The sequence below is a fragment of the Pocillopora damicornis genome, chromosome 13 (assembly GCF_964200805.1).
Source record: "Pocillopora damicornis chromosome 13, jaPocDami1.2, whole genome shotgun sequence".
Lineage (NCBI taxonomy): Eukaryota > Metazoa > Cnidaria > Anthozoa > Scleractinia > Pocilloporidae > Pocillopora > Pocillopora damicornis.
The window spans coordinates 4,653,383-4,677,649 of record NC_142682.1 but is presented as its reverse complement, the minus strand read 5'-3'; the positions used below and the strand labels follow the sequence as shown (position 1 = coordinate 4,677,649).

General features: G+C 39.4%; 2 protein-coding genes and 1 long non-coding RNA gene across 4 annotated transcripts; all 3 read left to right on the top strand.

Moving 5' to 3' along the window:
- Window positions 1–1,419: 1,419 nt before the first annotated feature.
- On the top strand, window positions 1,420–8,286 carry LOC149035076 (uncharacterized). 2 transcript variants are annotated; one of them, XR_016182195.1, is made up of 5 exons: window positions 1,420–1,640; window positions 1,927–1,989; window positions 2,690–2,752; window positions 3,068–3,365; window positions 4,969–8,286. XR_016182195.1 is itself a non-coding variant. In XM_089191236.1 (4 exons), exons 1-4 carry the CDS (start codon window positions 1,496–1,498, stop codon window positions 3,109–3,111), a joined length of 315 nt encoding a protein of 104 aa, XP_089047362.1. In that variant the 5' UTR covers window positions 1,420–1,495; the 3' UTR covers window positions 3,112–3,898. The 2 variants fall into 2 exon arrangements, 1 of the variants encoding a protein (XP_089047362.1); XM_089191236.1 differs by lacking the exon at window positions 4,969–8,286 and having other exon boundaries at window positions 3,068–3,898.
- On the top strand, window positions 8,256–11,345 carry LOC149035075 (uncharacterized). The gene is made up of 5 exons (XR_016182576.1): window positions 8,256–8,302; window positions 8,403–8,481; window positions 8,692–8,749; window positions 9,035–9,097; window positions 10,133–11,345. It is a non-coding gene; the product is annotated as an uncharacterized LOC149035075 (long non-coding RNA).
- A 7,126-nt stretch (window positions 11,346–18,471) lies between these two features.
- On the top strand, window positions 18,472–24,150 carry LOC149035074 (uncharacterized). Its single transcript, XM_089192161.1, has one exon. The coding sequence runs from the start codon at window positions 18,614–18,616 to the stop codon at window positions 23,849–23,851; it is 5,238 nt and encodes a 1,745-aa protein (XP_089048287.1). The 5' UTR covers window positions 18,472–18,613; the 3' UTR covers window positions 23,852–24,150.
- Window positions 24,151–24,267: the final 117 nt, after the last annotated feature.

The window sequence follows — 24,267 nt, the reverse complement described above, 5'->3', positions numbered from 1 at the left end:
GATCGCAGGAGAAACGCATCCGACAAATTGTCTAAATAAGAGTAAATATTTACTGAACACAATAACTCTTAAATGGGGGAAGACGCGAAAGGCATTCCATTGATGTAATCTTATACTGGGTTGTTTGTAACTTAGAGCTTCCGTTTGACAATCAACAGAATATCCTGGATTTTACGCTTTTTGCTGCCCGATTGCATACAAACATTAAATATTACTTTGGCTCTAAATAAATTTACCTCAATTGAATCGATCAGATAAAAAATTTCCGCCCAGCAGCTCTAATTTGCCCACACTATTAGAATTAAATTACAGCTTGTGCATGCAAAGAGACAGTGTACGTTCGATCGTTGTTAATGAAACAAAACGACTTCATGTTCCACGTCTGTCACTTGATTCTTTGACAACAATGTTTTGAAAGAAAATATCGTTCTATCTCTAAATCAAAGATTCTACACCGATTCAGAAACAGTACTTTAAAATTAACGATATTTAGTGTGCATTCTAAGCAATCCCTTCTCGAAGCCCAAATCTGTTTGTCGTTCACATCCCAGATGGAACTCAATATCTGACTTCGCCTAACAAACCTAACACATTTCCCAGTGAAGTGATGATGAGAACTGAACAGCTCATTAGCTGATAAAAACCATGGTATTGCTAAATCAGAACATTTTTGACACTTCTACCCACAATTGGTCTTCCTACAATTAATTCTATTTTTAAAAATTTACTCTGAAGATAAATTAAGTTTGCCGTACTAAAAAGTACGGTTTTTTTCCTCAGAGAATGTATTTATCTCTTCTTCAATTTTTTAAATTTCGTTTTGCTTGCTTGTTTGTTTTGTGATATTCTGTAATTCTCATGCACTATAAACGGTCTCTTTGGAGCGATATTCTGTATTACTGTTCCCAAAACGACCTTAACCTTTCGTTTTTCTTAAAACGGGTGTATGCATCCTCTTCCCTCCAAATTAGGTCATTATAAAATTTTTAATTGAGGGAAATGCCCTCTTTTACAACAGCAACAATTTTAATAATCAGCATGTGAAATGCCAGCCAAAAATCTCCCAGTGGAATATTTCAAATATGAGTGAATGTTCCATTGCCCTTGAGATGGCTGCGGACTCCACCATTTTCCTTATTCTCCATTATTCAAAATGATACAAGTACCCGAAGAAGCTCATGGAAAGGTGTTTATTGTAATATGCTATAATATGTCCAGCTGACTCCCCCCTCCCCCCCCCCCCCCTGCTTGACTGGTTGAAATTACGTAAGCGGAAAATGATTCTTGGAAGGACATATTCTAAGAAAGGGAAAATACATTACGAAATTTGGTTTTGTACGTGCAAAGGAAGCCAGCAGCATAAAACATTCGGGTAAGTTTTTCGAAAAGTCCTATAAAATGACCCTTTCACTTCTCTTGATTCAAAACTGTCAACTTCTAACTGACACCACCAACGACAATCAGTTAAAATCTCGCTTAAGGCCTTCCAAAGACGATGTGTTTTCATTCCTTCTTGGTCCTTGTTTGTCAAGTTTTGGAGTTTATAACTCAGTGGTCTTGCTTCGTTTGTCACTTTTTCAAGCAAAAATATACATATACCGCCAAACGTCGAAAGCCAGAGGAAAATGATGACAAAACAGGTATATTTTGCAAACAAATAAAAGAACTTGTGCCATTCACTTCAGTAGACAGCGATCTCAGTGTTACGATTCAGGAAGATGTATCTCTCAGTCCAATACGTTACTATGCTTGACGCGATCACATGAATATTATTTTTTTTTGTTTATGTAGTGGCTGGGAAGTTATGTTTTTGTTTTTATTTTTCGTTTTCCCGACACCCTATCAAAGAAAAACATCACGAAAATCATAACAACTCGCACCTATCTTATGAACTGTATAATTTACGGTGTCTCGTGTCTTTTCTAGACAATTACCCAGAGCTTTGTACAAGGCCAATGAACCTCACTTACGTGAACGAATTTCTAACAGGTAAATGGTTTTTCCTTGTTAATTCATAGTTGCAGTTTGGCTAGTTAAGGCTTGCATAGAACCTAAATACATATTATCCTTTCACGTATTTCGTTATAACAGATTTATAGTTTACAGTTGATTAGTTGTTATGCCCTTGCTCTCTAATATACGAGGAATAGCAACGTCTTCAACAAGAAACAGTTTTAGCCTTTTGATTTGAATGCGTGAGTTTGTAACGGAGGAACTTTTTTCGGTAAAAGATTTGCTACTCTTGGCCGTTAAGCAGGATCTAATAACAGCTTCGTTCTTGCATTCTAATGCACTGCATTTTCGTTTCACCCGAAAAAACCATTTTAGGTGCGCTGTTTGTGCGAGTACTCGGTGAGATAAATGCATTTTGTCTCAGAAATCCTTCAGAAGCTTCTAATCTACTTCAGCTTCTAAAATATCATTCCTTAGCCCTCACTGACACCAGTTTCTTTACTGAAGTGTCATGTCGACAGTTTTAGGTTTCCTTAATGCATTAATGTGAATTATAGACAAAGTGGTCTTAACTGAAATGTCTTTAACACTCTTAGAGCTTTGAACTGCCTTCATTCCTCGTTTATAAAGTATTTAATAATCTAAATTTAAACTTGTATGCCACAAAAGAAGATCATGCCTGAAGAAATTGAAATGGCGTTTTAAGAGAATTTAGTTAATGACTCTCTTATTTCAGAAAAGTTCCCAGTGCCTTGCACAGAATGCAGTGACCCTCTTCACACCACAGAATTGTTGACAGGTAAACACTTTTTACAGTTATTTCAGTTTTCTATCATTTCAGTGATTCTCTTTCTCAACGAGAAAGACTATTGCGGTTCGTTGATACAGTGAATCCCCAAAAAAGTAATCTTCCGTAAGTGGACACCTCATGTAAGGATACATTAATTAATGTTCCCAACCACATAGAGATAAAAAACTTAACCCAAAAAGGAGAAATCAAAGACGTTGTTCTTTAATTGAACGCGAGTGCTGGCGTAAACTCAGATTTTGAATGATTATTGATATACCAATAATATTCTATTAAATAGCCACAATACATACATTTACGTTCCAGACAAATTTCCCATCCAGTGCACAGAGCAAGACACAGAGGACTGATGTCGAGCTTCAGCTCAGAGTTTATCGGACAGAAATCATGGCAACTGGCATATATTTAAATCCTTCCGTTCGATGACTTAGCAATATCAAGACACTGTTACAATCCATACAAGTGCTACTAGTCAAGAAGCAAATATAATGCTGCTTGGAGAATTTTCGGTCTTTACGATGAGGCTAGCAGACGAACCTATCTGACGCATACGCAGTGAAGTTAACCCACTTTTTTATATACATATAAAAAGAATGACCACAAGGTTCAGAGTAGTACTAAAATAGAAGAAAAAAATTTAACCGTGGATGCATGTCACTAATCTTACCAAAGATCTGCTAGTTCAAAAATTGTGAAACATTTGATAAGCATCTGAATGTGATCCACTTGTGGTAAAAGTATTAACCTACCAACCGTGAACATTTTGATTAAAATATTCTCGTCCTGCAGTCTCTAATTGCTTGCAACTTGGTTCTTTGGTTGTCTTTAGTATATGTTAAAATCAAAACTAAATAAAAAGGTCGGAAAGAAGTAAGTATTTCTTTGTTTAGATTTGCAATTAACAGCTACGAGTAATACCAACTTATCTGTAATACTCCAAGTTATAATCTTTACTACCATACTGGGAAAACTCTCAAAATGCATGTGGCAAATTTTACTTGCAAAGTCAAATTTATTGATTTATTGATCGAAATTCATTTATCCATACATTAATTTATATTGGAGTGACGTATAACCGGTTCGTTATATGCTAATCACTTTGTCAAGACATGATAACGAGATCATCACCCAAGCAGCCCCCCCCCCCCATACAGAACATATTTAAAGTATCCCCCCCCCCCCATACAGAAAATATGTAAAGTAGAGTCCAGATTCAAGAATTCAGGGTCCAGACCAGATTTTATCCTTTGCCGTAAGAAATCAATTAAAGATAAATAGGTTCATTTCTCATGAAATTCATGGAATTAGTTCGAAGTTGTCACGCCTTTACATCAATGTCCTCTCAACTTCCCGTTAAAAAAAAGGTTTTGTTTTATTTTTTGCCCATGAAAGTGGCTTAGGACACATGTTTCAAAAATAGTCTAGTTGCTCTCCAATTCCCTTTTTCTGTATCGCCACAAGCCAAAAATTGAATTTTGGTCTCACTTTTTATTACCTATGACAAGGAAAAAATTAGCATAATCACGTCACGCAATACATCAAGCTGGGTTTTGATGATTGCAGGGAAATGTTCAGTTCGTCACTGAAAACCGTTGTGGTCCATAAAAGCGTAAAATCATCAGTTACAGAAACAAATTTGCAGAAAGGAGGGCTAGTTCATTGTGTCCCGTGTGCTAATTCTCGGGAGAAACTGCGAGAAATATTTCAGAGTGTATTCGTGTTGCTTTGTAAATAACAATGTAACGTATTTTAACTTGTTTATGTGTCCTTTTAAGCAACGCGATATGTCTGTAATGACCTGTGTGCCAAGTTTTATTCTTTAATTTTGATCTTCTCCACACTGTGGGTAGTTTATGACTTAGGGTTACGAAAATTATCGAGAGGGCGCCTTCCGATCACCTCTGTTTACTTTGTATTACTATTATTATTGTTTGTAATTTGTAACAGTTGATCTCGGCAAGACGTAAGTGATCCCGAGAAAGGAAAGATTTTGCGGGGTTTTGGGACGGTAAATTCCCCACTTTGCTTTGATACTAAATAGGTTTTTAACAAGTAAATGCTTTGTCCTAAAGTTTGCTCTCCTGTATCTTTCCTTTTCTTGATAATGTTAGTCACATATGTGAACCGTCGGCTATACTGTTTACAAACAGGAATCCTTTATAAAACCTTCCTCTGTTCTCTTCAGTTTTGTACATTTTCCTTTCTAGATAAACAACCCGTGCAGTGTACAGATCAAGACTAACAGAGGGATTTGTTGAGGCATCTCATTAACATGCGACCAAATAGAAGGGCATGCCCGAAGATCACTTGAAAGAATATTTTCTTGGTTTACGTTAGCACTATTTCCAAATAGTTTAATGATTCTATCAAATAGCCTGATGATAAACTGTTATGATTTTTAAGGTTATTCTCCTCTTTGTTCTCTTTGGTTAGTCAAATGCAAATCTGTATGTTTATTTTAAAATTAATCAGATATTTTCCTCTTTTCTCGGTCTATAAACATTAGATATAATGTTATTGAGCTAGATTGGTTGTTTAACAGTTTTTGTTTGTTTGTTTGTTTGGTTTTTTTTCAGCGGCAGCTAGTTGCTCAAAGCGCGACCTGCTTGAATTGTGACTAATACAACTAAATCTCCCCCACTTAGCTTAGACGAGATAAATAATTGTAAAGGTGAAAGGTGATCAAAATATGACGAATTCTGCCCACGACATCACGTGGTTCTTTATTTTATTTCTTTTATTTTCTTTTCCGCCCTTTTTGAGACTTAAGCTAACGTTGGTATTTTTATAGGAATTAAATGCGATCTCTGTAAGAGGTGTCCGAGGCATTTCGCATTCAAAAAAAATATGTTCATCGGTTGAGATTCAGTTTTTATTATGCATCGGTCCATGTACTATAATGATGGCACACTTGGCTACAGTGCGCACAACCTTTCGCGGCGTTGTTAAGATCCGCCCTATGGTGTCTGAGAGAATCAAGGACTATTAAGAGAGTCCCGTGCGACATTAAGAACATTGACATTGACATCCAAACAACAGAAAGCGCCATTTTCTTTGAATTTCAGACTTACATTCTTTTTTATGATCCTTTTGTTTTATTATTCTCTTGGTAAATATTGACTTTTAGACTATTTATCGTTCACAAGTATTTGAAAGATTGAATTCTAAATAGTTGCTTTTTGTGTTGATAACTTTACCAGTAAACTCTTACTTTCCTTTAGCTATGCAAGTTCTTCGCAGTAAATATACATTTTTCTACATGAAGCACGATTTGTTTTCGTCCTATATCCATCCGTAAATATTCTGCCTGATTAATTGATTGCAATTTAACTGAATAGAGCCGTGTAAGGTTGTTCACTGTATTTCTTTGATAAAATGTTCATTGAATCTACTGGTCAAATACGTTTGTGTTGACATTTGTGGCGGCATTGAAAGGGCTTCATCGTGCGCGAATGCAATTTTCTAAAGAATCATTCGTCCTTTATGTAATTAAAAAAATAGTCGCAAGTGCACTCAGACAATCAAGGAATTAATTACATTTGTATTTTCAAAGTTTTCCCAAAATTGCCCCTGTTGGAAATAATCGCCATTATTCACGACTATCACAAGCAAAAGGCGAGAGAGAATGTATTTCGCCTGCCGGGATAAATTAGAGAAATGACTTCCCCTCCTGACTAGACGTAATGGTTGAAGTGGAAAATTATTCTCTGAAAGAGAAGATTTGAGGCATAATTTCTCGGAACTGCTTCGATGGCTTTTGTGCGCTCGTGCGAAACAAAGCAATATTAACTCAGTTGATTTTGCGTAATTGCAAAAGAAAAAGATTACCGATGATATAAATGTAGAAAGAAGGTGTGAAACATAACATTAAAACGTGGAGAACAAAAGAATGGAATTGCCAACTACAGTGAAAAGTTTTGCTGGAACGGAGTCTGTTTGAGTGTTCAAGGTTGGTCTCGACTCCTTGATAAACAACATCTCATAAATAGGGCACTCAAACTAGCTTCGTATGGTAACTCTTCGCAAGGATGATTACTTGGCCCTTTTCGGTGTTCTTTCGGGTGTTTACCGAATCGCAGAGTATTTGTGCTTCTCGATACGTTGATGAAGATGGCTCGTGTAGCGTGTTTAATTGGTATTACATGAATTGCATTTTCAAAATGATATGTTTGGAAAGCCTCACATTGTGAGATGGAGTAGAATGCAATGGGTCGAAGTTTTTGTGAACTTACGCAGACTGTTGCGTGTACTGTTAGCCCAGCATTATCAACACTTGGTTTCTTTAGAGCATGTTAACATACCACTTCAAATGGACATCGTAAAACGGATTTCTTGTCTCCAAATTCGATCGCAAGACGGAAACGCATCTGGCAAACTCTCTCGATAAGTGTAAGTATTTACTGAACACAATACCTTTTAATAGGGAGAAGACGCAGAAGGCATTCTATTGTTACAATTCTCTGTTGTTTTGTTTGTTTAAAACTTAGAGCTTCCGTTTGACAATCAACAGAATATCCTTGATTTAACGCTGTTCGCTGCCGGATTGCATGCAGTTATAAATTCTACTTCGGCTTTACATTAATTGATCCGATCAGATAAAATATTCCCACCCAGCAGCTTTAATCTACCCACACCATTAGAACTCAATTACAACTGTGCATTCAAAGAGATAATGTTTTTAATGAAACAAAGTGACTTAATTTCATGTTCCACGTTTGTCACTTGATTCTTTGACAGCAATGTTTTGAAAAGAAACATAGTTCTATTTCTGAATCAAAGATTCTTTAATTCAGAAATAAAACTGTAAAATATAACGATATTTAGTCTGCATTCAAAAAAATTCCTTCTCGCAGCTCAAACCTGTTTGTCGTTCACCTCCCAGATAGAACTCAACATCTAACTTCGCCTAACAAACCTAACACATTTCCCAGCAAAGTAACAATGGGAATTAATCAATTTATTAGCTGAAAAAACCATAGTATTGCTAAATCAGTACATTTTCTTTTCACTTTTACCCGCAATAAGTCTTCCTATAAGTAATTCTATTTTTAAAAAATTACTCTGAAGATCAATCAGGCTTAAACATGAACAATGTAAACAAAAAAAGTAACAATTTTTTTTCCTCGGAGAACGTATTTATCTTTTCTTCCATTTTATTTGCTTTGTTTTGCTTGCTTGCTTGTTTTGTTAAATTCTGTAATGCTCATTCAGTATAAACCGTCTCTTTAGAACGATATTTTCTGGAACTGTACCCAAAACGACAAGACTTTTCGCTTTTCTGAAAACAGATACATGTATCCTCTTCCTCCAAATTCATTACAACGCTATTAATTAGGGGAAATACCCTCTTTTACAGCAACAACAATTTTAATGATCAGCGTGTGAAATGCAAGCCAAAAATCTGCCAGAGGAATCTTTCAAATATGAGTGAATGTTCCATTGCCCTTGAGATGGCTGCAGACTCCACTATTTCCCTTATTCTCCGTTATTCACAATGATACATGCAAGCTACATGAAGTACCCGAAGGAGCTCATGGAAAGGTATTTATTGTAATATGCTATAATATGTCAAGCTGGCTCCCCACCCCACCCCCCTGCCTGACTGGTTGAAATTACGTAAGCGGAAAAGGATTCTTGGAAGGACATATTCTCAGAAAGGGAAAATACATGACGATATTAGTTTTGTTCGGGCAAAGGAAGCCAGCAGCAGTAACATTCGGGTAAGTTTTTTGAGAAGTCCTATAAAATGAGCCTTTCACTTCTCTTGATTCAAAACTGTCAACTTCTTACTGACACCACCAACGATAATCAGTTAAAATCTCGCGTAAGACCTTCCAAAGACGATGTGTTTTCATTCCTTCTTGGTCCTTGTTTGTCGCGTTTTGGAGTTTATAACTCAGTGGTCTTGCTTCATTTGTCACTTTTTCAAGCAAAAATATACACATACCACCAAACGTCGAAAGCCAGAGGAAAATGATGACAAAACAGGTATATTTTGCAAACAAATAAAAGAACTTGTGCCATTCACTTCAGTAGACAGTGATCTAAGTTTTACGATTCAGGAAGATGTATCTCTCAGTCCAATACGTTACTATGCCCAACGTGAGCACTTCAATATTGTTTTATTGTTTATGTAGGGGGCTGGGAAGTTATACTTTTGCTTTTATTTTTCGTTCTGCCGACGCCCTATCAAAGAAGAACATAGCGAAAATCATAACAACTCGCACCTATCTTATGAACTGTATAAATTATGGTGTCCCGTGTCTTTTCTAGACAGTTACCCAGAGCTTTGTACAAGGCCAATGAACCTCACTTACGTGGACGAATTTCTAACAGGTAAATGATTTTCCTTGTTAATTCATAGTTGCAGTTTGGCTAGTTAAAGCTTGCATAGAACCTAAATACATATTATTCTTTTCGTTATAACAAATTTATGGTTTACAGTTGATTAGTTGTTATGCCCTTGCTTTCTAATATGCGAGGAATAGCAACGTCTTCAACAAGAAACAGTTTTAGCCTTTTGATTTGAGCGCATGAGTTTGTAACGGAGGAACTTTTTTAGTAAAAGATTTGCTAGTCTTAGCCGCTAAGCAGGATCTAAAACAGCTTCGTTCTTGTATTCTGATGGACTGAATTTTCGTTTCACCCGAGAAAACCCCTTAGCCCTCACTGACACCAGTTTCTTTACTGAAGTGTCATTTCGACAGTTTTAGGTTTTCCTAATGCATTAATGTGAATTATAGACAAAGTGGTTTGAACTGAAATGTATTCAACACTCTTAGAGCTTTGAACTACCTTTATTCCTCGTTTATCCAATAATCTAAATTTAAACTTGTATGCCTCAAAAGAAGATCATGCCTGAAGAAATTAAAATGACGTTTGAAGAGAATTTGGTTAATGACTCTCCTATTTCAGAAAAGTTCCCAGTGCCTTGCACAGAATGCAACGACCCTGTTCACATCACAGAATTGTTAACAGGTAAACACTTTTTGCAGTTATTTCAGTTTTCCACCATTTCAGTGATTCTCTTTCGCAATGAGAAAGTCTAGTGCGGTCCGTTGATACAGTGAATCCCCAATAAAGTAGTCTTACGTAAGTGGACACCTCATGTAAGGTAACATTAATTAATGTTTCCAACCACATAAAGACAATAAAACTTAACCCTTCGCATATCTGTCTGAAGCGGACACTTCGACATGAAAATGCAATGTCTGCCATATTCGCATGGTTTTAGCAATACGAAAGTAAGAAATCAAAGCCATTGTTCCTTTCTTGAACACGAGTGCCGGCGTAAACTCAAAGTTTGAATGATTATTGATATACCAATAACATTTGATTAAATAACCACAAAAACATACATCTACGTTCCAGAGAAATTTCCCATTCAGTGCACAGAGCAAGACACAGAGGACTGATGACGACGAGCTACAGCTCAGAGTTTATCGGACAGAAATCATGCCAACTGGCTTCTATTTAAATCCTTTTCGTTCGATGACGCTGCAATATCAAGACACTGTTACAATCCATCCCATAACGTCAAGCGTGTGTAGCGATATCGTATACAACTGCTATTCATTAAGAAGCAAATGCTGTATGTAGATTTTTCGGTCTTTACCAGGAAGCCAGCAGACGAACCTGTCTGCCGCATGCGCAGTAAAATAAAGCCACTCTTTAAAAAAAAAAAAAAAAAAAAGTGGCGACAAGATTCCGGTTACTACCAAGTGAGAAGAAAAGAACAAATTGCAAACTCGGCTGACGCTGAGTTTGTATGTTTTTAATGTTACCAAAGCTTTGGTAGCTCATAAATTGCGCAAGATTTGATTCGCACTTGCATCTAAATATGATCCACTTGAGATAACAGTTTCAACCTAATAAATGTGAACATTATGATTAAATATCCTCGCCCTTCAGTTTGTTATAACTTACAACTTAATTCTTTGGTTACCTTTTATATATATGTTAAAGTCAATACTAAATAAAAAGGTCGGAAAGAATGCGAGATATTTCTCTGTTTTAGATTTACGCTGAACAGCTGCAAGAAATGCCAACTTATCTGTAATACGCCAAGTTAAAGTCTACCTATTATACTGGGAAAACTTCTATAGTGCAAATGACAAACTTTGCTCGCAAAGTTCAATTTATTGATTTATTGATCGATATTCATCCATCCATTCATTAATGTACTTATGGTGAATTCGTCTCACCCTTTCTAATGAGTAACTGATAACGCGAAGAACAATTAAAAACAGTTGCGAATGTTGGATCACTCGTGCGTGAACGGGTCATGCGAATATAAGACGTACGTTGGAATGTACTGAACTGTTCACAAACATGCTTTTTAGCCAAGAACATTCTGTGGAGCCAAAAGGTCTTGAATGTGCATGTACACGCGTAGTGCTTTTGAATACACTTGCCTTTGTGCTTAATTTTTGTGACTTTACTGTCCCCACCACCCGACGAAATCATTACCCTTTGCAGCATTAGTTGATTGAATAAATGTTCACAACTGTTCTTAATTGTTCTTCTCATTAGTATTTCGTGAAAGCCTATAAGCACATAACGATCGGGTTCTACAAATTCACTCATCTTCTTCAATTCTTCTCATGATTATAAGGATGTTCAACGTTTCGAAAGGGTATGACAACTTATCTAAAACTTGATTTTTTTTATTCCAAATAGAAAACAATCATTTATGGTTTTAAAATCGTGAATCAATCTTTTTACATGCTTACGCGGTTCACTGATTTAACAAATCATTCACAATTTTCCTTTGTCTATTGTCTTGTGAATAATAGAAATAACATGGAACGTGCCTGTGTTTCTGTGCGTGCTTTTCAACTAGCTTTATCTTTGCTAAATGAGCCACTAAATCGGTCGCGTCTGGACCGCCCGCTTACTATTGTTACTACACACTTTGATGAACGAGCACTACTCCGCTGCCGCTTAAATTACAAAAACAAGCAGCTTTTTTCACCTCACCAAATGCGTTGAGATGGCTGTCACCTCAAACATGCAGATTCTAGCTTGTAGTGACGGGGAATTAGCCCAGTTATCTCGGATAAGGACTTTTTCATTCGTTTTTTCCTTAAATTGGAAAACTGCATCTGATCAGACTACAGAACGAAAATTGTAGGAAACTAAGGAAAGCTAATTATTTTACTTCTTAAGATATTTATGAAAATTAGTTAAAGTTTTTATGCCTTTGAGTCAGTGTTAAGTTAAATTTGCTGCAATTTTTACTTTCATGTTTTCGTGATAGGAATTTTTTAGAAGGTTAAGAGATTGCATAGTTTATATTCTCTTGCAAAAGCAAAGTTGCATTTGCATGCAAGCGCATTTAAAGAAACTCGCAAGACGATTTACAATTTATGTTAGTTCTTTCATTATTCCTTGTATTTCTTACTTCCTTGGCTTTCACTAGTATCAAATATTATCATAACATCGCTAGTAAATTTGTCTAATCCAATTCAATTGCGTGAGCGTGCTTCATATTCGTATTGTGCATGCTTATGACGTCAGCAAACAGCAAAAAAAATTCTATCGGGTTGATTCGGCTCTCCAAACTCAATTGGGAAGTTTGGAGAGCGCTCAAGAGTCTAGAGCCTTGAGCAACTCTTACGCATCTTTCGTGCTCTCCAAACTTCCCGCGTGCTTCATACCTCGATGAACGCACGCTAACGTATGAACCAATTGTTAACTGACACACTAGAATGTTTTTGGGTTTTTGAGGTTGATGCGTGAGCTCTTCGTTTCTAGTCTAATTACTCACGGCCAAATTTTCGGCACGTAAGTCAGCGTGCTCTTAATAGCAGTTATAATAACGGTTTTTGAAACCCCCCGTCGCTTCTACGAGGCGGCCACAGTTCACTATTGTGCATCGCTAATACTGGTTTCACAAGTTTAGAGAATTAAGAACTCTTTATTTTGGAGAATGCACATACGGAGTTAAAAGTTATGAAGTAGTTAAAGCGCCTAAGACACAATTTTTTGTGTGTGTGTGTAAATAGTTAGTTTATCATATGTACAAACCAATTCCGGTAGACGAAAAACAGACTTAAAACTCGGTTTCTTCGGGCCCTAAAGTGCTCTTATTTTGTCTTAAAAGTTTCTCGTGGACTGGTAACGAATTAGCTGATGATGACGTAGAAAACTGTGAAAACTCTCAGTTGACTCTTGCAAATCTCTTGTAATTTTGTATCTGTCAGCGTTGAAATACTCTTGAAACAATGTCTGATAGCGATGTATACCTACCTTCAGAAAGCTCTTCCAAGAGTTGTTGTAAATCGCTCTCAAGTAGTAAAGAAGAAATGGAAGTTGCGAGCACGGTTCAGCCCTACGAAGGAGAACCGCGTGCATCAAACGAAGATTTCGACGAAGACTGACAAAGACGGTGGTTTCTCGCATGCGGTGTTCAGATCAAGATTAGAAAAAGACATTTCCGTTTCTAAATGTTTAGTTTGTTGTTTTTGTGTTTTGTTTTCCATGGCGAAATCAATTTAAGAATGGGTAGCTGTGTTCGTTTTTGTCGCCATAACATTTCATTCCTTTGCACTAAGTGCGGCGAAGGTTCTACTTGGTCTGTGCTCTAAAGTTCCGTTGCTGTAGAGTAATTCCCTTAGCAAACCAAAAGCTATAACACGAGGCATTGCAAGTTGCTCCTTTCCTCAGAGATTGTAAAGGCAGAGGCAATCATCGTCGAACCGGTCAAACCGAAAAAGAATGAGTTTAAATTCAGCTGATTCAAGTTAATCTCAATAGGGATTTAAATAGAGAAAAACTTTTTTTAGTTTAATTAATAAGTGCAGCGTTGCCATATGACCCATTTTGCTCAGTGGCAAATAACTGGCATCAGTTTTGTAAATAAATATTTCGTATACATCGACTTTCACACAGCACTTGAATTCACTACTATCTAATTCAATAATATTTCTTTTTCTTTATTTATGTCGTCGGAAACCAGGTTATTAAAATACACGGCCCCTTCGAGCTCGTGTTTATGACAGTATCCGCCAGAGGTTTCGCAATGTTCAGGCAACAGGATATCGGTCAGCTCAGCAAAGGGCTTTAACTTTATTACAAATGATGTATTTCTGTTGTTAAAATACGATAGAAACTACAATTTGTAGGATTTTCATACGAGTGCAAATGTAGTCATGTGGAAAGACAAGGAGTATGAGTACATCTAAAGCACGTGAAATAAACAACAATAACGAGCTCACCGTTCTTCGCTTGCAAAATGTCAGCCCAAAAGAATGTTGAACAATCGTCTACAGTGTGGAAACAGGCCCCTCAATCAACTTCTTTTAGCTGAATTCATCGGTTATCTTCCCCTGATTTGGCTAGTGGTATGTGTTCGTAACAGCTGTCTTCGAAGCCGGTACGGAGCATAAGGCCGACAACATTGAAGAGTAACATCTTCTGGATGTATACGATCGATACGCGTTCATTATGGTCATACAGCTACATCCTTTGGAAAGTAGTGTATAGAAATACCCGCTGCATGTGTGCACTCCGGCCACGCAATACGTTCGTCCTTTCCTCCAGATTTCTCCTTTCTCCACCAAAGTTGCCGACGCGTCTTCACAGTTCTCTCCGTCGCAGTTATGTAAAAACATGATCGTTTGGCCGCGCGCTCATGGGGACACTTTTTGGCTGCCAAATCGTACTTTCAATGCGCCAAAATAACGGTCACGGAGAACTTACTAGGCGCTAAGGTCGATTATTTCTAATTTTAAATACAGCCATCAATCAGAAAAAGTAGAAAATAAATTTCGTGTCATAGGCACTTCATGTTATGCATTAGGCTTATGGATCACATCTCAGGGCCGATTTGGAAATTCATGGCTCAGAGAAGACTGAGATGCAAATGTGAAAGTCGAAGGTCTGCTGATCAATATTATTGCTTTCACATCGCTGCAGCTGTCGTTTGTATTAAGCAATACCTGACAAAAATCTGTTTCCACTGGCACTCCTTCTCTCCAGACAGACCCCTAGTGCCCTGCACCGAGCATAATGATATTCTGACGTCTGGACTTTCGGCAGGTAAATGTCTTCTTAACCCACATTGTCAGAGCAACGAAGAAGTAAACAATTGTCAAGTTTATCGTTCTTCTTGCCTAAGCTGGATTTCTTTGTCAAGGATTCTGATTTGTGACCAAATGGATGAGCCACGATCAGCTAAAAAAGAACTGTGGTTTCTTGGTTTATTTTAGCACTGCTTCCGAAGAGGCTTTTCATTCCTTCAACGAAAGATCGAAGAATAGAATGTTATAACATTACAGACATTTTCCCGTTCTCTTTAGTAAGTAAAAGTGTTCAGGAGAAATATTCGTCCTTCAACGATGCTTGCAACTACTGTCTAGTCAGATTTGAGTAGACTATAGAAGTCTATATCTCCAGTACAATCTTTTGTAACTTAGCAATTTGGAATGTCACTTTTTATCGAGAAAAGAGTCATTGTTTTAAAGACTAAACACTGGTGGAACGGATTAGTTTATTGTAAAAGTATGTAAAACCTATTTAGTGAAGGACTGGGATGTACCAAATTTTATATGCGTTCCCTATAGTTTTTGTTGAATCATTTTGAAAAGCGCCCTAAAAAAGCTAAAACTGATTTCATTTTTTGGTAATTTATAAGCGCATCGTCAGAATTGAAAATAAACACATTATTGTATGCCATGTGGTAGCTCGTTGTCCTAAATCATCGGCACATTTTTAATAATTTTCCCTTTGTGACCATGTGTAAAAGCCGGTAAACTTTAGCAGTCTTTGACACTCACTGTCAAATCACGTGCACTTACAACTCGTCAACACAGATAAACGCATTTGCCCTGCATAGGCTTCCAACTGTCTGTAAGGAGGCAAGTCACAAAGAATCTGGTCTAAAACTAAATCCAGCTGCACAAGTTTCCTTACGAAGTCGCAGTAGCCTTCAAGAAGATTTGATTATTTCATCTCTTTGACTCTTTCGCTTTACTTCTACCATTTTTTGGCCTAAAGTGGAGTCTATAGTTATTACTTGAAAAAATAACATATCAAAACTACCGACATGGCCTCTTTATTGCGATCAATGAGAACGAACCAGTGTCGATAATCGGCTCAAAACTCAAACTTTCTTATGCTCGACGATGAATAGATCGCTTAAGGAGCGATGTACAACTGAATATTTTCCACATTTTCTGCCGGAGTTCCCGTGATCTTACTTTTTCTGACATGATCCTCCAAGGAAAAGGCGACGAATAGAAAAGTGGCAGCTCAAATACCTTTTGATTTATCTCGAAAAATTATTTCTTGACCTAGGGATTTCCTTTTGTTTTCCATCGCTTCTTTCATCCTTCCAAAGAGCAACAGCTCGGTAAAAACGTACAATTTCCATCTCTGCTGACGACGACATCTCTCCTTTGAGGAAGTATATTTTCAGGCGTTGTAATTTGTTTATTTAATACTTTAACAAGTGTAAAAACAGGCTGTACAAACAAAAATACAACTGAGAAGACTTAATTGAGTTATTTCCTTCCGATTTATGGCTAATTTGACCGATACACGATGACTATCTCGCAAGGAGAGAAGTTAATCGGTCTATTTTAAAACATATTTCGTGCTAATGCTAACAAAAACTTACTCTTTCCTCTTATTCCTCCATATTTTCGTGATAACTATTAACATAATATACATAATAACATAATAACATAATAACAAGATGTCGTGATAACTATTGAAACCCCCTAGGGGTTTCAATAGTTATCACGACAATTTGATGTAAATTAACAGAAAAGGAGTTTTTGTTGGTCAAAACATTTCCAAGACCCGTTTAAGAAACGGGACAAAATTACAACGGGTGAATCATCTCTCATTTCTTTAGTTTTATCAAAGTTACTCCCATTTGCTTGAGGCAAATTTTTCAAGTTTTGATGCAAGCGATTCAGTGGCTCCTCTCGTGTGTGACAGAGGAACTAGAGGAACAGGATATTAGACAACAAGGTACCTTGCGCTCAGGATAGATGACGTCTGTTTTGTTTTTATTTGTGCAATTTTCCCTGCAACTTTGGACAAATGTTCTTCCTTACATAAAAAAAAAAAATTTTGCTGCAAACTGATTTACTTACGCTGAACTGCCTGTGCCGAGTTCGGCTGACTATCAGGATCGAATTTGTAAAGACTAAATGACAGACTTCATACTTTGGATGCGAAGTCTGTCATTTAGTCTTTATGGATTCGGTCCTGATAATAGAGCTTAATTTTTACACTATAGAGAGGTTCCCAGTGCCATGTACAAAGCCAAACGATCCCTGGTCCATAGACGGATTGTTGGAAGGTGAGTAATTTTCTTTGGCGTTGTTACTCTGACTTAAGACCATTCTCTTTGGAGGCTCAACATAAGACTGAGCCTCTGTGAGTGATTAAGATAACTTCAAAGCGGAGCTTATTTTACTTCCTTCTCTCGAAATGGATCAACGAGTAAAATTTAGGTTCTGAGCCTTAGTTATGAGAGGTATGTTTTAGGTTCTGAGCCTTCTGAGCCTGAGCCTCATTTCATCAAAATGAATTCAGTAATAAATACCTCAATAAAATGATCAATGAATTTTATATGCTTAACGCGCGAACTCAAGGCTAAGGCTGGCAGAATCTATCCGCCGGCAGAGCTATTTGTGACTGACCCAAAGTAGTGTATAAGAAGGAGAGGTGATCTATATTTGAACGCGGATTTGAGCGAATAACCACTATCTATCATCTGTCGACGTATTTCTCCTGCAGCGTTTCAGTTTTCGACTTTACAATAGAACAAAGTGAGTGGCACAGCGATGTACGCTAATTCTATCTCTTCGGCTTTACGCACGGTTAATTATCCAACGAACGACATTTTCTTCGATGTTCAACTAACATATAGTAGTAGCATCAAACTTTACTTCAACTTTGGGACTAGCGCAAGGCTAGTATCTCCATGAGGAAAGATGAAATATCAGAAAGATGATGAAAACAAAAATAGGTGCATGTGTTTCGTTTATCCACCGATTTGTTCAATCAAGGCAGACTTTTTTTCGTTGTTTTGTGATAACAACTGACGCATAATTGATTTCGCATGGTTTTCAGCAGACTTTCGTTGAACAGGCAAAGAATTGACACTCCAAGTAAATGAATGTCCAAACATTAGACTAACAGGACAAAAGAAAAATAAATAAATTGCCTAACACTACATGTACCTTCTCCTTGGCTGTAATAATCAGAAATTTGGGATAAACCGAACAAGGTTATTTTTGTCTCCGCAGACAGATTCCTGGTTGTTCGCACAGAACAAAACAATCTTCTGTACATGTATGGATTTATGAGAGGTATGTTTTTCTTATGTTATGTTTTAAAGCTCTAGACTTTTTTAAAACCTTCGTTTTATTCCGGTACCACATTATTGTGATTTCCTCGGTTTTTTGTTGTAACTATTTTTCTTTTTTTTCTTCTTCTTTTTTTTGTTTTGTTTTGTTTTGTTTTCATTTTTTTATTTATGACCTAAGGCAAGTATTATAAACTGTTATTAATAGTTAGTGATCTCTTGCTAAGGGTTGAAAAACGAAAGATTCAACTATTAGCTAACGACTTATAAAAGTTGAGTTGTGAGAGATTATTCAGCGTTAATTGATTTCCGGTTGATTTTTTGCGATATATATAAGTGACAGATGATTGAACAATAGGATCATGTTATATATTTAAATGAGAGAGACCAGAAAAAAAGACAGAGAACGGTGAGAGAGAGCGGGAGATTAAGTTGATTTTATAAAATAAAACGTGAAGTTTCGGAACATAGCAGATTCTTTAGTCTCATTTCCGACACAGTGGCACCTCCGACGGGACGCGCGAAGCATGGAGGAACTAACCAAAGAAGCAGAGGCTAAATTGCAGATGTTGCTGTACACTAATGGAAAAACACGTGGCATTGTGGAAAAGGGAAACCTAGGAGCGGTCGCGCGACATCGCGACAACCTACAAGCATTAGTAAAAGAAGTAGACGCGCTTAAACTAAAGGTCGAGCAGACCATGTTCAAGGCCGGGAAAAGTGCAGAAGACGTTGGAAGTTGGAGCAGTAGCATTGAAGAACCGATCGCTGAAGCTGACGAAGAAGTTTCGCGACTAGAAAAATGGCTCGTGGAGACGAATGGAGAGATCGAACATCGAAAGCACAAGGACGAAGAAGAAAGGAAAGCCCGTGCTCGTGAAGAGGAGCTTAAATTCGAAAGAGAGCAAATGGAGATGAAGCTAGAATTCGAACGCCAACTGGAAGAGACCAAGGCAAAACAGCAACCTGTTGAGAAGGCCAATCAGATTGAACAAAGGACAACAAAGCTACCGAAACTACAGATCACAAAGTTTAATGGGACGTATGAAGCATGGCTGCCGTTCTGGAACAAATTTCAAGCTGAAATTGATAAAGCAAACCTTGCATCTGTGACCAAGTTTGCATACCTAAAAGAGCTGGTAGATCCAAAGGTTCGAGCGGAGATAGACGGACTGCCTTTCACAACAGAGGGCTACGAAAGGGCAAAGAATATCCTCATCGGCGAATATGGGAAAACGAGCGAGATCGTGAATGCGTACGTCCAGAACATCGCGAATTTGCCTGTCATTACGGGAACACAACCTGCGCCTATCCACGAATTTTACAAGAAGCTCGTGTACAATGTGCAATCTTTGGAGACACTGGGCAAATTGAAAGACGTCACTGGAAATGTAAGGAGTGTGCTCGACAAACTAAAGGGTGTAAAAGCAGACCTAGTGAGAGGACAAGTGGACTGGCAGGACTGGGACTTCTCACAGTTGATAAAAGCTTTGAAAAGTTGGAAGGAAATCAACCCCATTGGGAGCGGCGCGGATAATGTGGGAAAGCAAGGTGCTAAATTCCGCGATCGCGAGAAAACATTTCACGCAAACGAAACTACGCCAACACAAAGAGGGTGCGTCTACTGTGACGCAACTGACCACAGAGTTGTGAATTGCGACAAGTTTGTGACAGTTGGAGACCGCAGGAAACAATTAGGACTGAAACAGCTTTGTTTTAACTGCACCGGAAGTCGACACCGTGCTTCTGAGTGCAAAAGCCGTTCTGGCTGCCAGATCTGCAGTCGAAGACATCATACGTCGATCTGTGACAAACATACATCCCGAGACCAGCTGATGACCACAACGAGCGCAGAAAGGAAAGGAGTGGTGTATCCTATGGTAACAGTTGACGTGAACGGTGTTAAATGCCGAGCATTGTTGGATACAGGAGCCGGAAGTTCCTACGCTTCATCAACGCTTCTGAACTGTTTACATTTGCGCCCTATCCGTCAACAATTCAAGCGCATTGAAATGATGTTTGGTACTTCAAACAAAGCGATAGACATCTATGGCCTACAAATTCGAAGCGTCGATGGTAAGTTCACCTTAGAAGCCGAAGTAAACAAAGTCGACCGCAATGAGTTGTTGACATTGGAAAACCCAAAATGCGCAGAAATCGTAGCTCAGTTTTCTCACTTGAAGGGCGTAACCACAAATGATAACGACGAGAAAGAGATGTTGCCTGTTCATCTGATCCTTGGAACAAACGAGTACGCTAAGATCAAAACAGGGGCAAGACCAAGAGTTGGGCGCTCGGGAGAACCAGTAGCAGAATACACGAAGTTCGGCTGGACGATTTTGTCACCTGGAACGGAGTTGGATCTCAGCAACATGTTGTTAACGCAGACCTCCGCAATTGATTACGAAGAATTGTGCAAGTTAGACGTCTTGGGGCTAAAGGACAATCCAAGTGGAGACCAGGAAACCGTTTACGAAGAATTCAAAGAGCAACTAACTAGGAGTTCAGAAGGCTGGTACGAGACGAACTTGCCCTGGAAAGGAAATCACCCCCCCCCCCCCCCCCTACCGAACAATCACACTGGAAGTTTAAAACGTCTCAAAAATCTCGTGCGGAAGTTAGAGATACAAGGCGAGCTGGAGAGGTACAACGACATTATCCAGACTCAACTGAGCCAAGGGATCGTAGAACACGCTGACGAGGTGGTCAAGGACGGAAAAGAGTTCTACATTCCTCATAAAGCGGTCGTGCGCGAGAATGCAGAATCTACAAAGATACGCATTGTTTATGATGCTTCTGCAAGAGCTAATGCAAGTGTCCCCTCACTCAACGAGTGCCTCGAAATCGGCCCTCCACTACAGAACCAGCTTTGGAACGTGCTGGTACGAAATAGGTTCTATCCCGTGGCAATAGCTGGCGACTTAAAACAAGCATTTTTGCAAATTCGCGTCCGAAGAGAAGACCGAGATGCCTTACGCTTTCATTGGATAAAGGATCTGGCAAGCAAACAAGTAGAAACCTTGCGATTCACTCGAGTACTCTTTGGTTTGGCACCGTCTCCATTCCTCTTGGCCGCAGTTATCAAAGAACATCTACAGCGATACAAAATGGTGAACCCGGAATTAGTAGAGGAGATAGAGCGCAGTATGTACGTGGATGATTTAATCAGAGGTGGGGAGACAACAGAACGAGCGTTAGAAATCAAGATGACAGCCACGACCATCTTTGGTGAGGCGACTTTCAAGCTGCACAAGTGGCATTCCAACGATCGGGAACTAGAAGTTGAAACTGCGACTGTAGATGAAGAAAGTCAGAGTTACGCCAAACAACAACTGGGAACCAGAAAGGGCGAAACAAAACTGCTAGGAGTCCCCTGGGACAAAGAAAAGGACGAAATTCAAGTCAGCTTCCCGATTTCAACCGCTGAGCCGACAAAAAGAGGTATTCTTGGAAAAGTCGCAAAAATCTACGATCCACTCGGTCTGGCTTCACCCGTGACCCTCTCTGGAAAAATGCTCTACAGAGATGCCTGCGACACGAAGATCGCGTGGGATAGGCCCTTACCAAGTGACTTACAAGCCAAATGGAAGAAATGGGAGCAAGGACTTCCAGAGCACGTGAACGCGCCAAGAAATGTCGTCAAGCATTTAGGGAAGATATTATCAATCGACTTACACACATTCGGGGACGCAAGCGGGAAAGGAGTTGCAGCCGCGGTTTATGCAGTGGTGGAGCAACCATCAGGCACGAATCGAAGCCTCGTGACGGCGAAGTCGCGGCTCGCGAAGAAAGGACTCACGATTCCCCGATTAGAACTAGTGGCTGGACATATGGCTGCGAACCTAGTACAAAATGTGAAAGAAGTCCTGAAGGGTTTTCCCGTAAGAAGTGTCTATGGTTGGCTGGATAGCACAGTCGCACTGCATTGGATCCGTGGTAATGGCGAATACAAACAGTTCGTGGGAAATCGAGTGAGGAAGATCCAAGAAAAAGAAATAAACTGGAGGCATGTACCAACAGAGGAGAATCCTGCGGACGTGGGGAGTCGGGGAGGAGATGTTAGTAGATTGACAGCTCTTTGGTGGCAGGGACCAAGCTGGTTAGCAAAACCGCAGGACTGGCCGCCAGACCTTGTAACGACATCTACTCAAGAATCAAAAGCGGAAGAAGTGAAACAAACTCGCGAGTTGTTTGCTCTAGCAGTAGAGAAAACAGAGAACAACGACGCCTTCGATGCGCTGCTGGAGAAGTACGAGCTGTGGCGTGTGTTGCGAGTGGGTGCTTGGATCTGGAGATTCCTCCACAACATAAGAACCGTCCGTAAACAGAGAATCGTTGGTCCCCTTACAACTGAAGAAATACAGAAACAGACAACGTTCTGGATCAAGCGATCTCAGCAACAAGCAAAGTCGAGCCAGAAATTTGAAGAAGACCGTTTACAGTTGAATGTGCAAGGAAACCAAGAGGGAATATTAGAATGTAGGGGAAGAATTCAAGGCCATTACCCCATCTTTCTGCCAGACTCCTCGCCCTTCACTCGCAAGTTAGTTCACCGATCACATGTCGACACACTGCACGGAGGAGTGGCCCTTACCATGACCAAAGTGCGAGAGCTATACTGGGTACCGCGTTTAAGGGCACTCGTAAAACAAGTTCTCAGAGCGTGTTCAGGCTGCAAGCGTTTTCAGGCCATGGCACTGGCAACGCCGCCTCCCGGACTCCTACCCACTGACCGCACAGAGGGGAGCACCCCATTTGAGGTTATCGGAGTCGATTTTGCAGGGCCCATCAAGTACCGTATCAGAGCCAAAACAGAAGGAAAGGCCTATCTCGCATTGTACGCGTGCAGTCTTACCCGAGGATTATTCCTGGAAGTACTACCAAGCCTGGCAACCAGTGAATTCCTAAGAAGTCTAAAACGGCTCATCGCGCGCCGTGGGCGTCCGAAGAAGATATATTCCGACAATGGCAAAACCTTTGTTGGCGCCGAGAAGTGGCTCAAACAAGTTATGCGTGACGAGAAGACACAAGATTACTTAGCACATGAGAACATCAAGTGGCAATTCAACCTCAGCCGCGCCGCTTGGTGGGGAGGACAGTTCGAGCGCCTCATCGCACTGGTAAAAACAGCTTTAAACAAGACTATCGGATGCGGAATGTTGACCTGGACAGAGCTGTGTGAAGTGGTACTGGATATGGAGATTGCTTTGAATAATCGCCCTTTATGTTACGTCGAAGACGACATACAGTTACTCGTGCTTACCCCTAACTCACTGCTATTTCTTCGATCAAACCAGCTGCCAGAACTGGAACCACACCATCTAAGAGAATTTGATCTGCGTAGAAGAGCTAAATATTTGCGAAGGTGCAAGCAGGCTTTGTGGACCAGGTGGACTACAGAATATTTACGAGGGTTGAGAGAACGACACCGGATGAAACACAAGGGTCAAACCACGCCCCTGGCCAAAGGAGAGGTAGTCATCATCAAGGACGAGGAACGAAATCGCAATAAATGGAAAATTGGAATCGTGGAAGATCTGATTTCGGGACGAGACGGAATCGTTCGAGCTGCCAAGCTTCGAGCGGGGAAAGGAACACTTGAACGGGCGGTACAACACCTTTACCCACTGGAGCTGTCCTGCGATCGGGAGAATGTACAGGCTCCTCTACAGCTCAACCCCTTAGCCCCGACATTCAGGCCCAGGAGGGATGCAGCGGTAGCCGCTCGTTATCGCATTCAAGATGCGAACATTGATGCTGATTAGAGATATTTAGGAACACTGAACTGATATACTGGACTAACTTTCTGTTTCGTTCATTGAATTTCAAATTTCATCGAGTGCGCCATTCTAGTGTTTTTTCTCCATTGAGAAAAACAGGGGAGTGTGTGAGAGATTATTCAGCGTTAATTGATTTCCGGTTGATTTTTTGCGATAAGTGACAGATGATTGAACAATAGGATCATATTATATATTTAAATGAGAGAGACCAGAAAAAAAGACAGAGAACGGTGAGAGAGAGCGGGAGATTAAGTTGATTTTATAAAATAAAACGTGAAGTTTCGGAACATAGCAGATTCTTTAGTCTCATTTCCGACAGAGTTTTGCTCATTTTCTGCTTGACGCAGACAAACGAAATCGTGTAATTAACCTTATAATAATATCGAGGAATGAGCTTTAGG

Coding starts and splice junctions, on each gene's coding strand:
- LOC149035076 (XM_089191236.1), top strand. CDS start 1,496: ATGTGTTTTCATTCCTTCTTGGTCCTTGTTTGTCAAGTTTTGGAGTTT. Junction 1,641..1,926: donor GGAAAATGATGACAAAACAG/GTATATTTTGCA, acceptor TGTCTTTTCTAG/ACAATTACCCAGAGCTTTGT. Junction 2,753..3,067: donor CACCACAGAATTGTTGACAG/GTAAACACTTTT, acceptor TTTACGTTCCAG/ACAAATTTCCCATCCAGTGC.
- LOC149035074 (XM_089192161.1), top strand. CDS start 18,614: ATGGAGGAACTAACCAAAGAAGCAGAGGCTAAATTGCAGATGTTGCTG.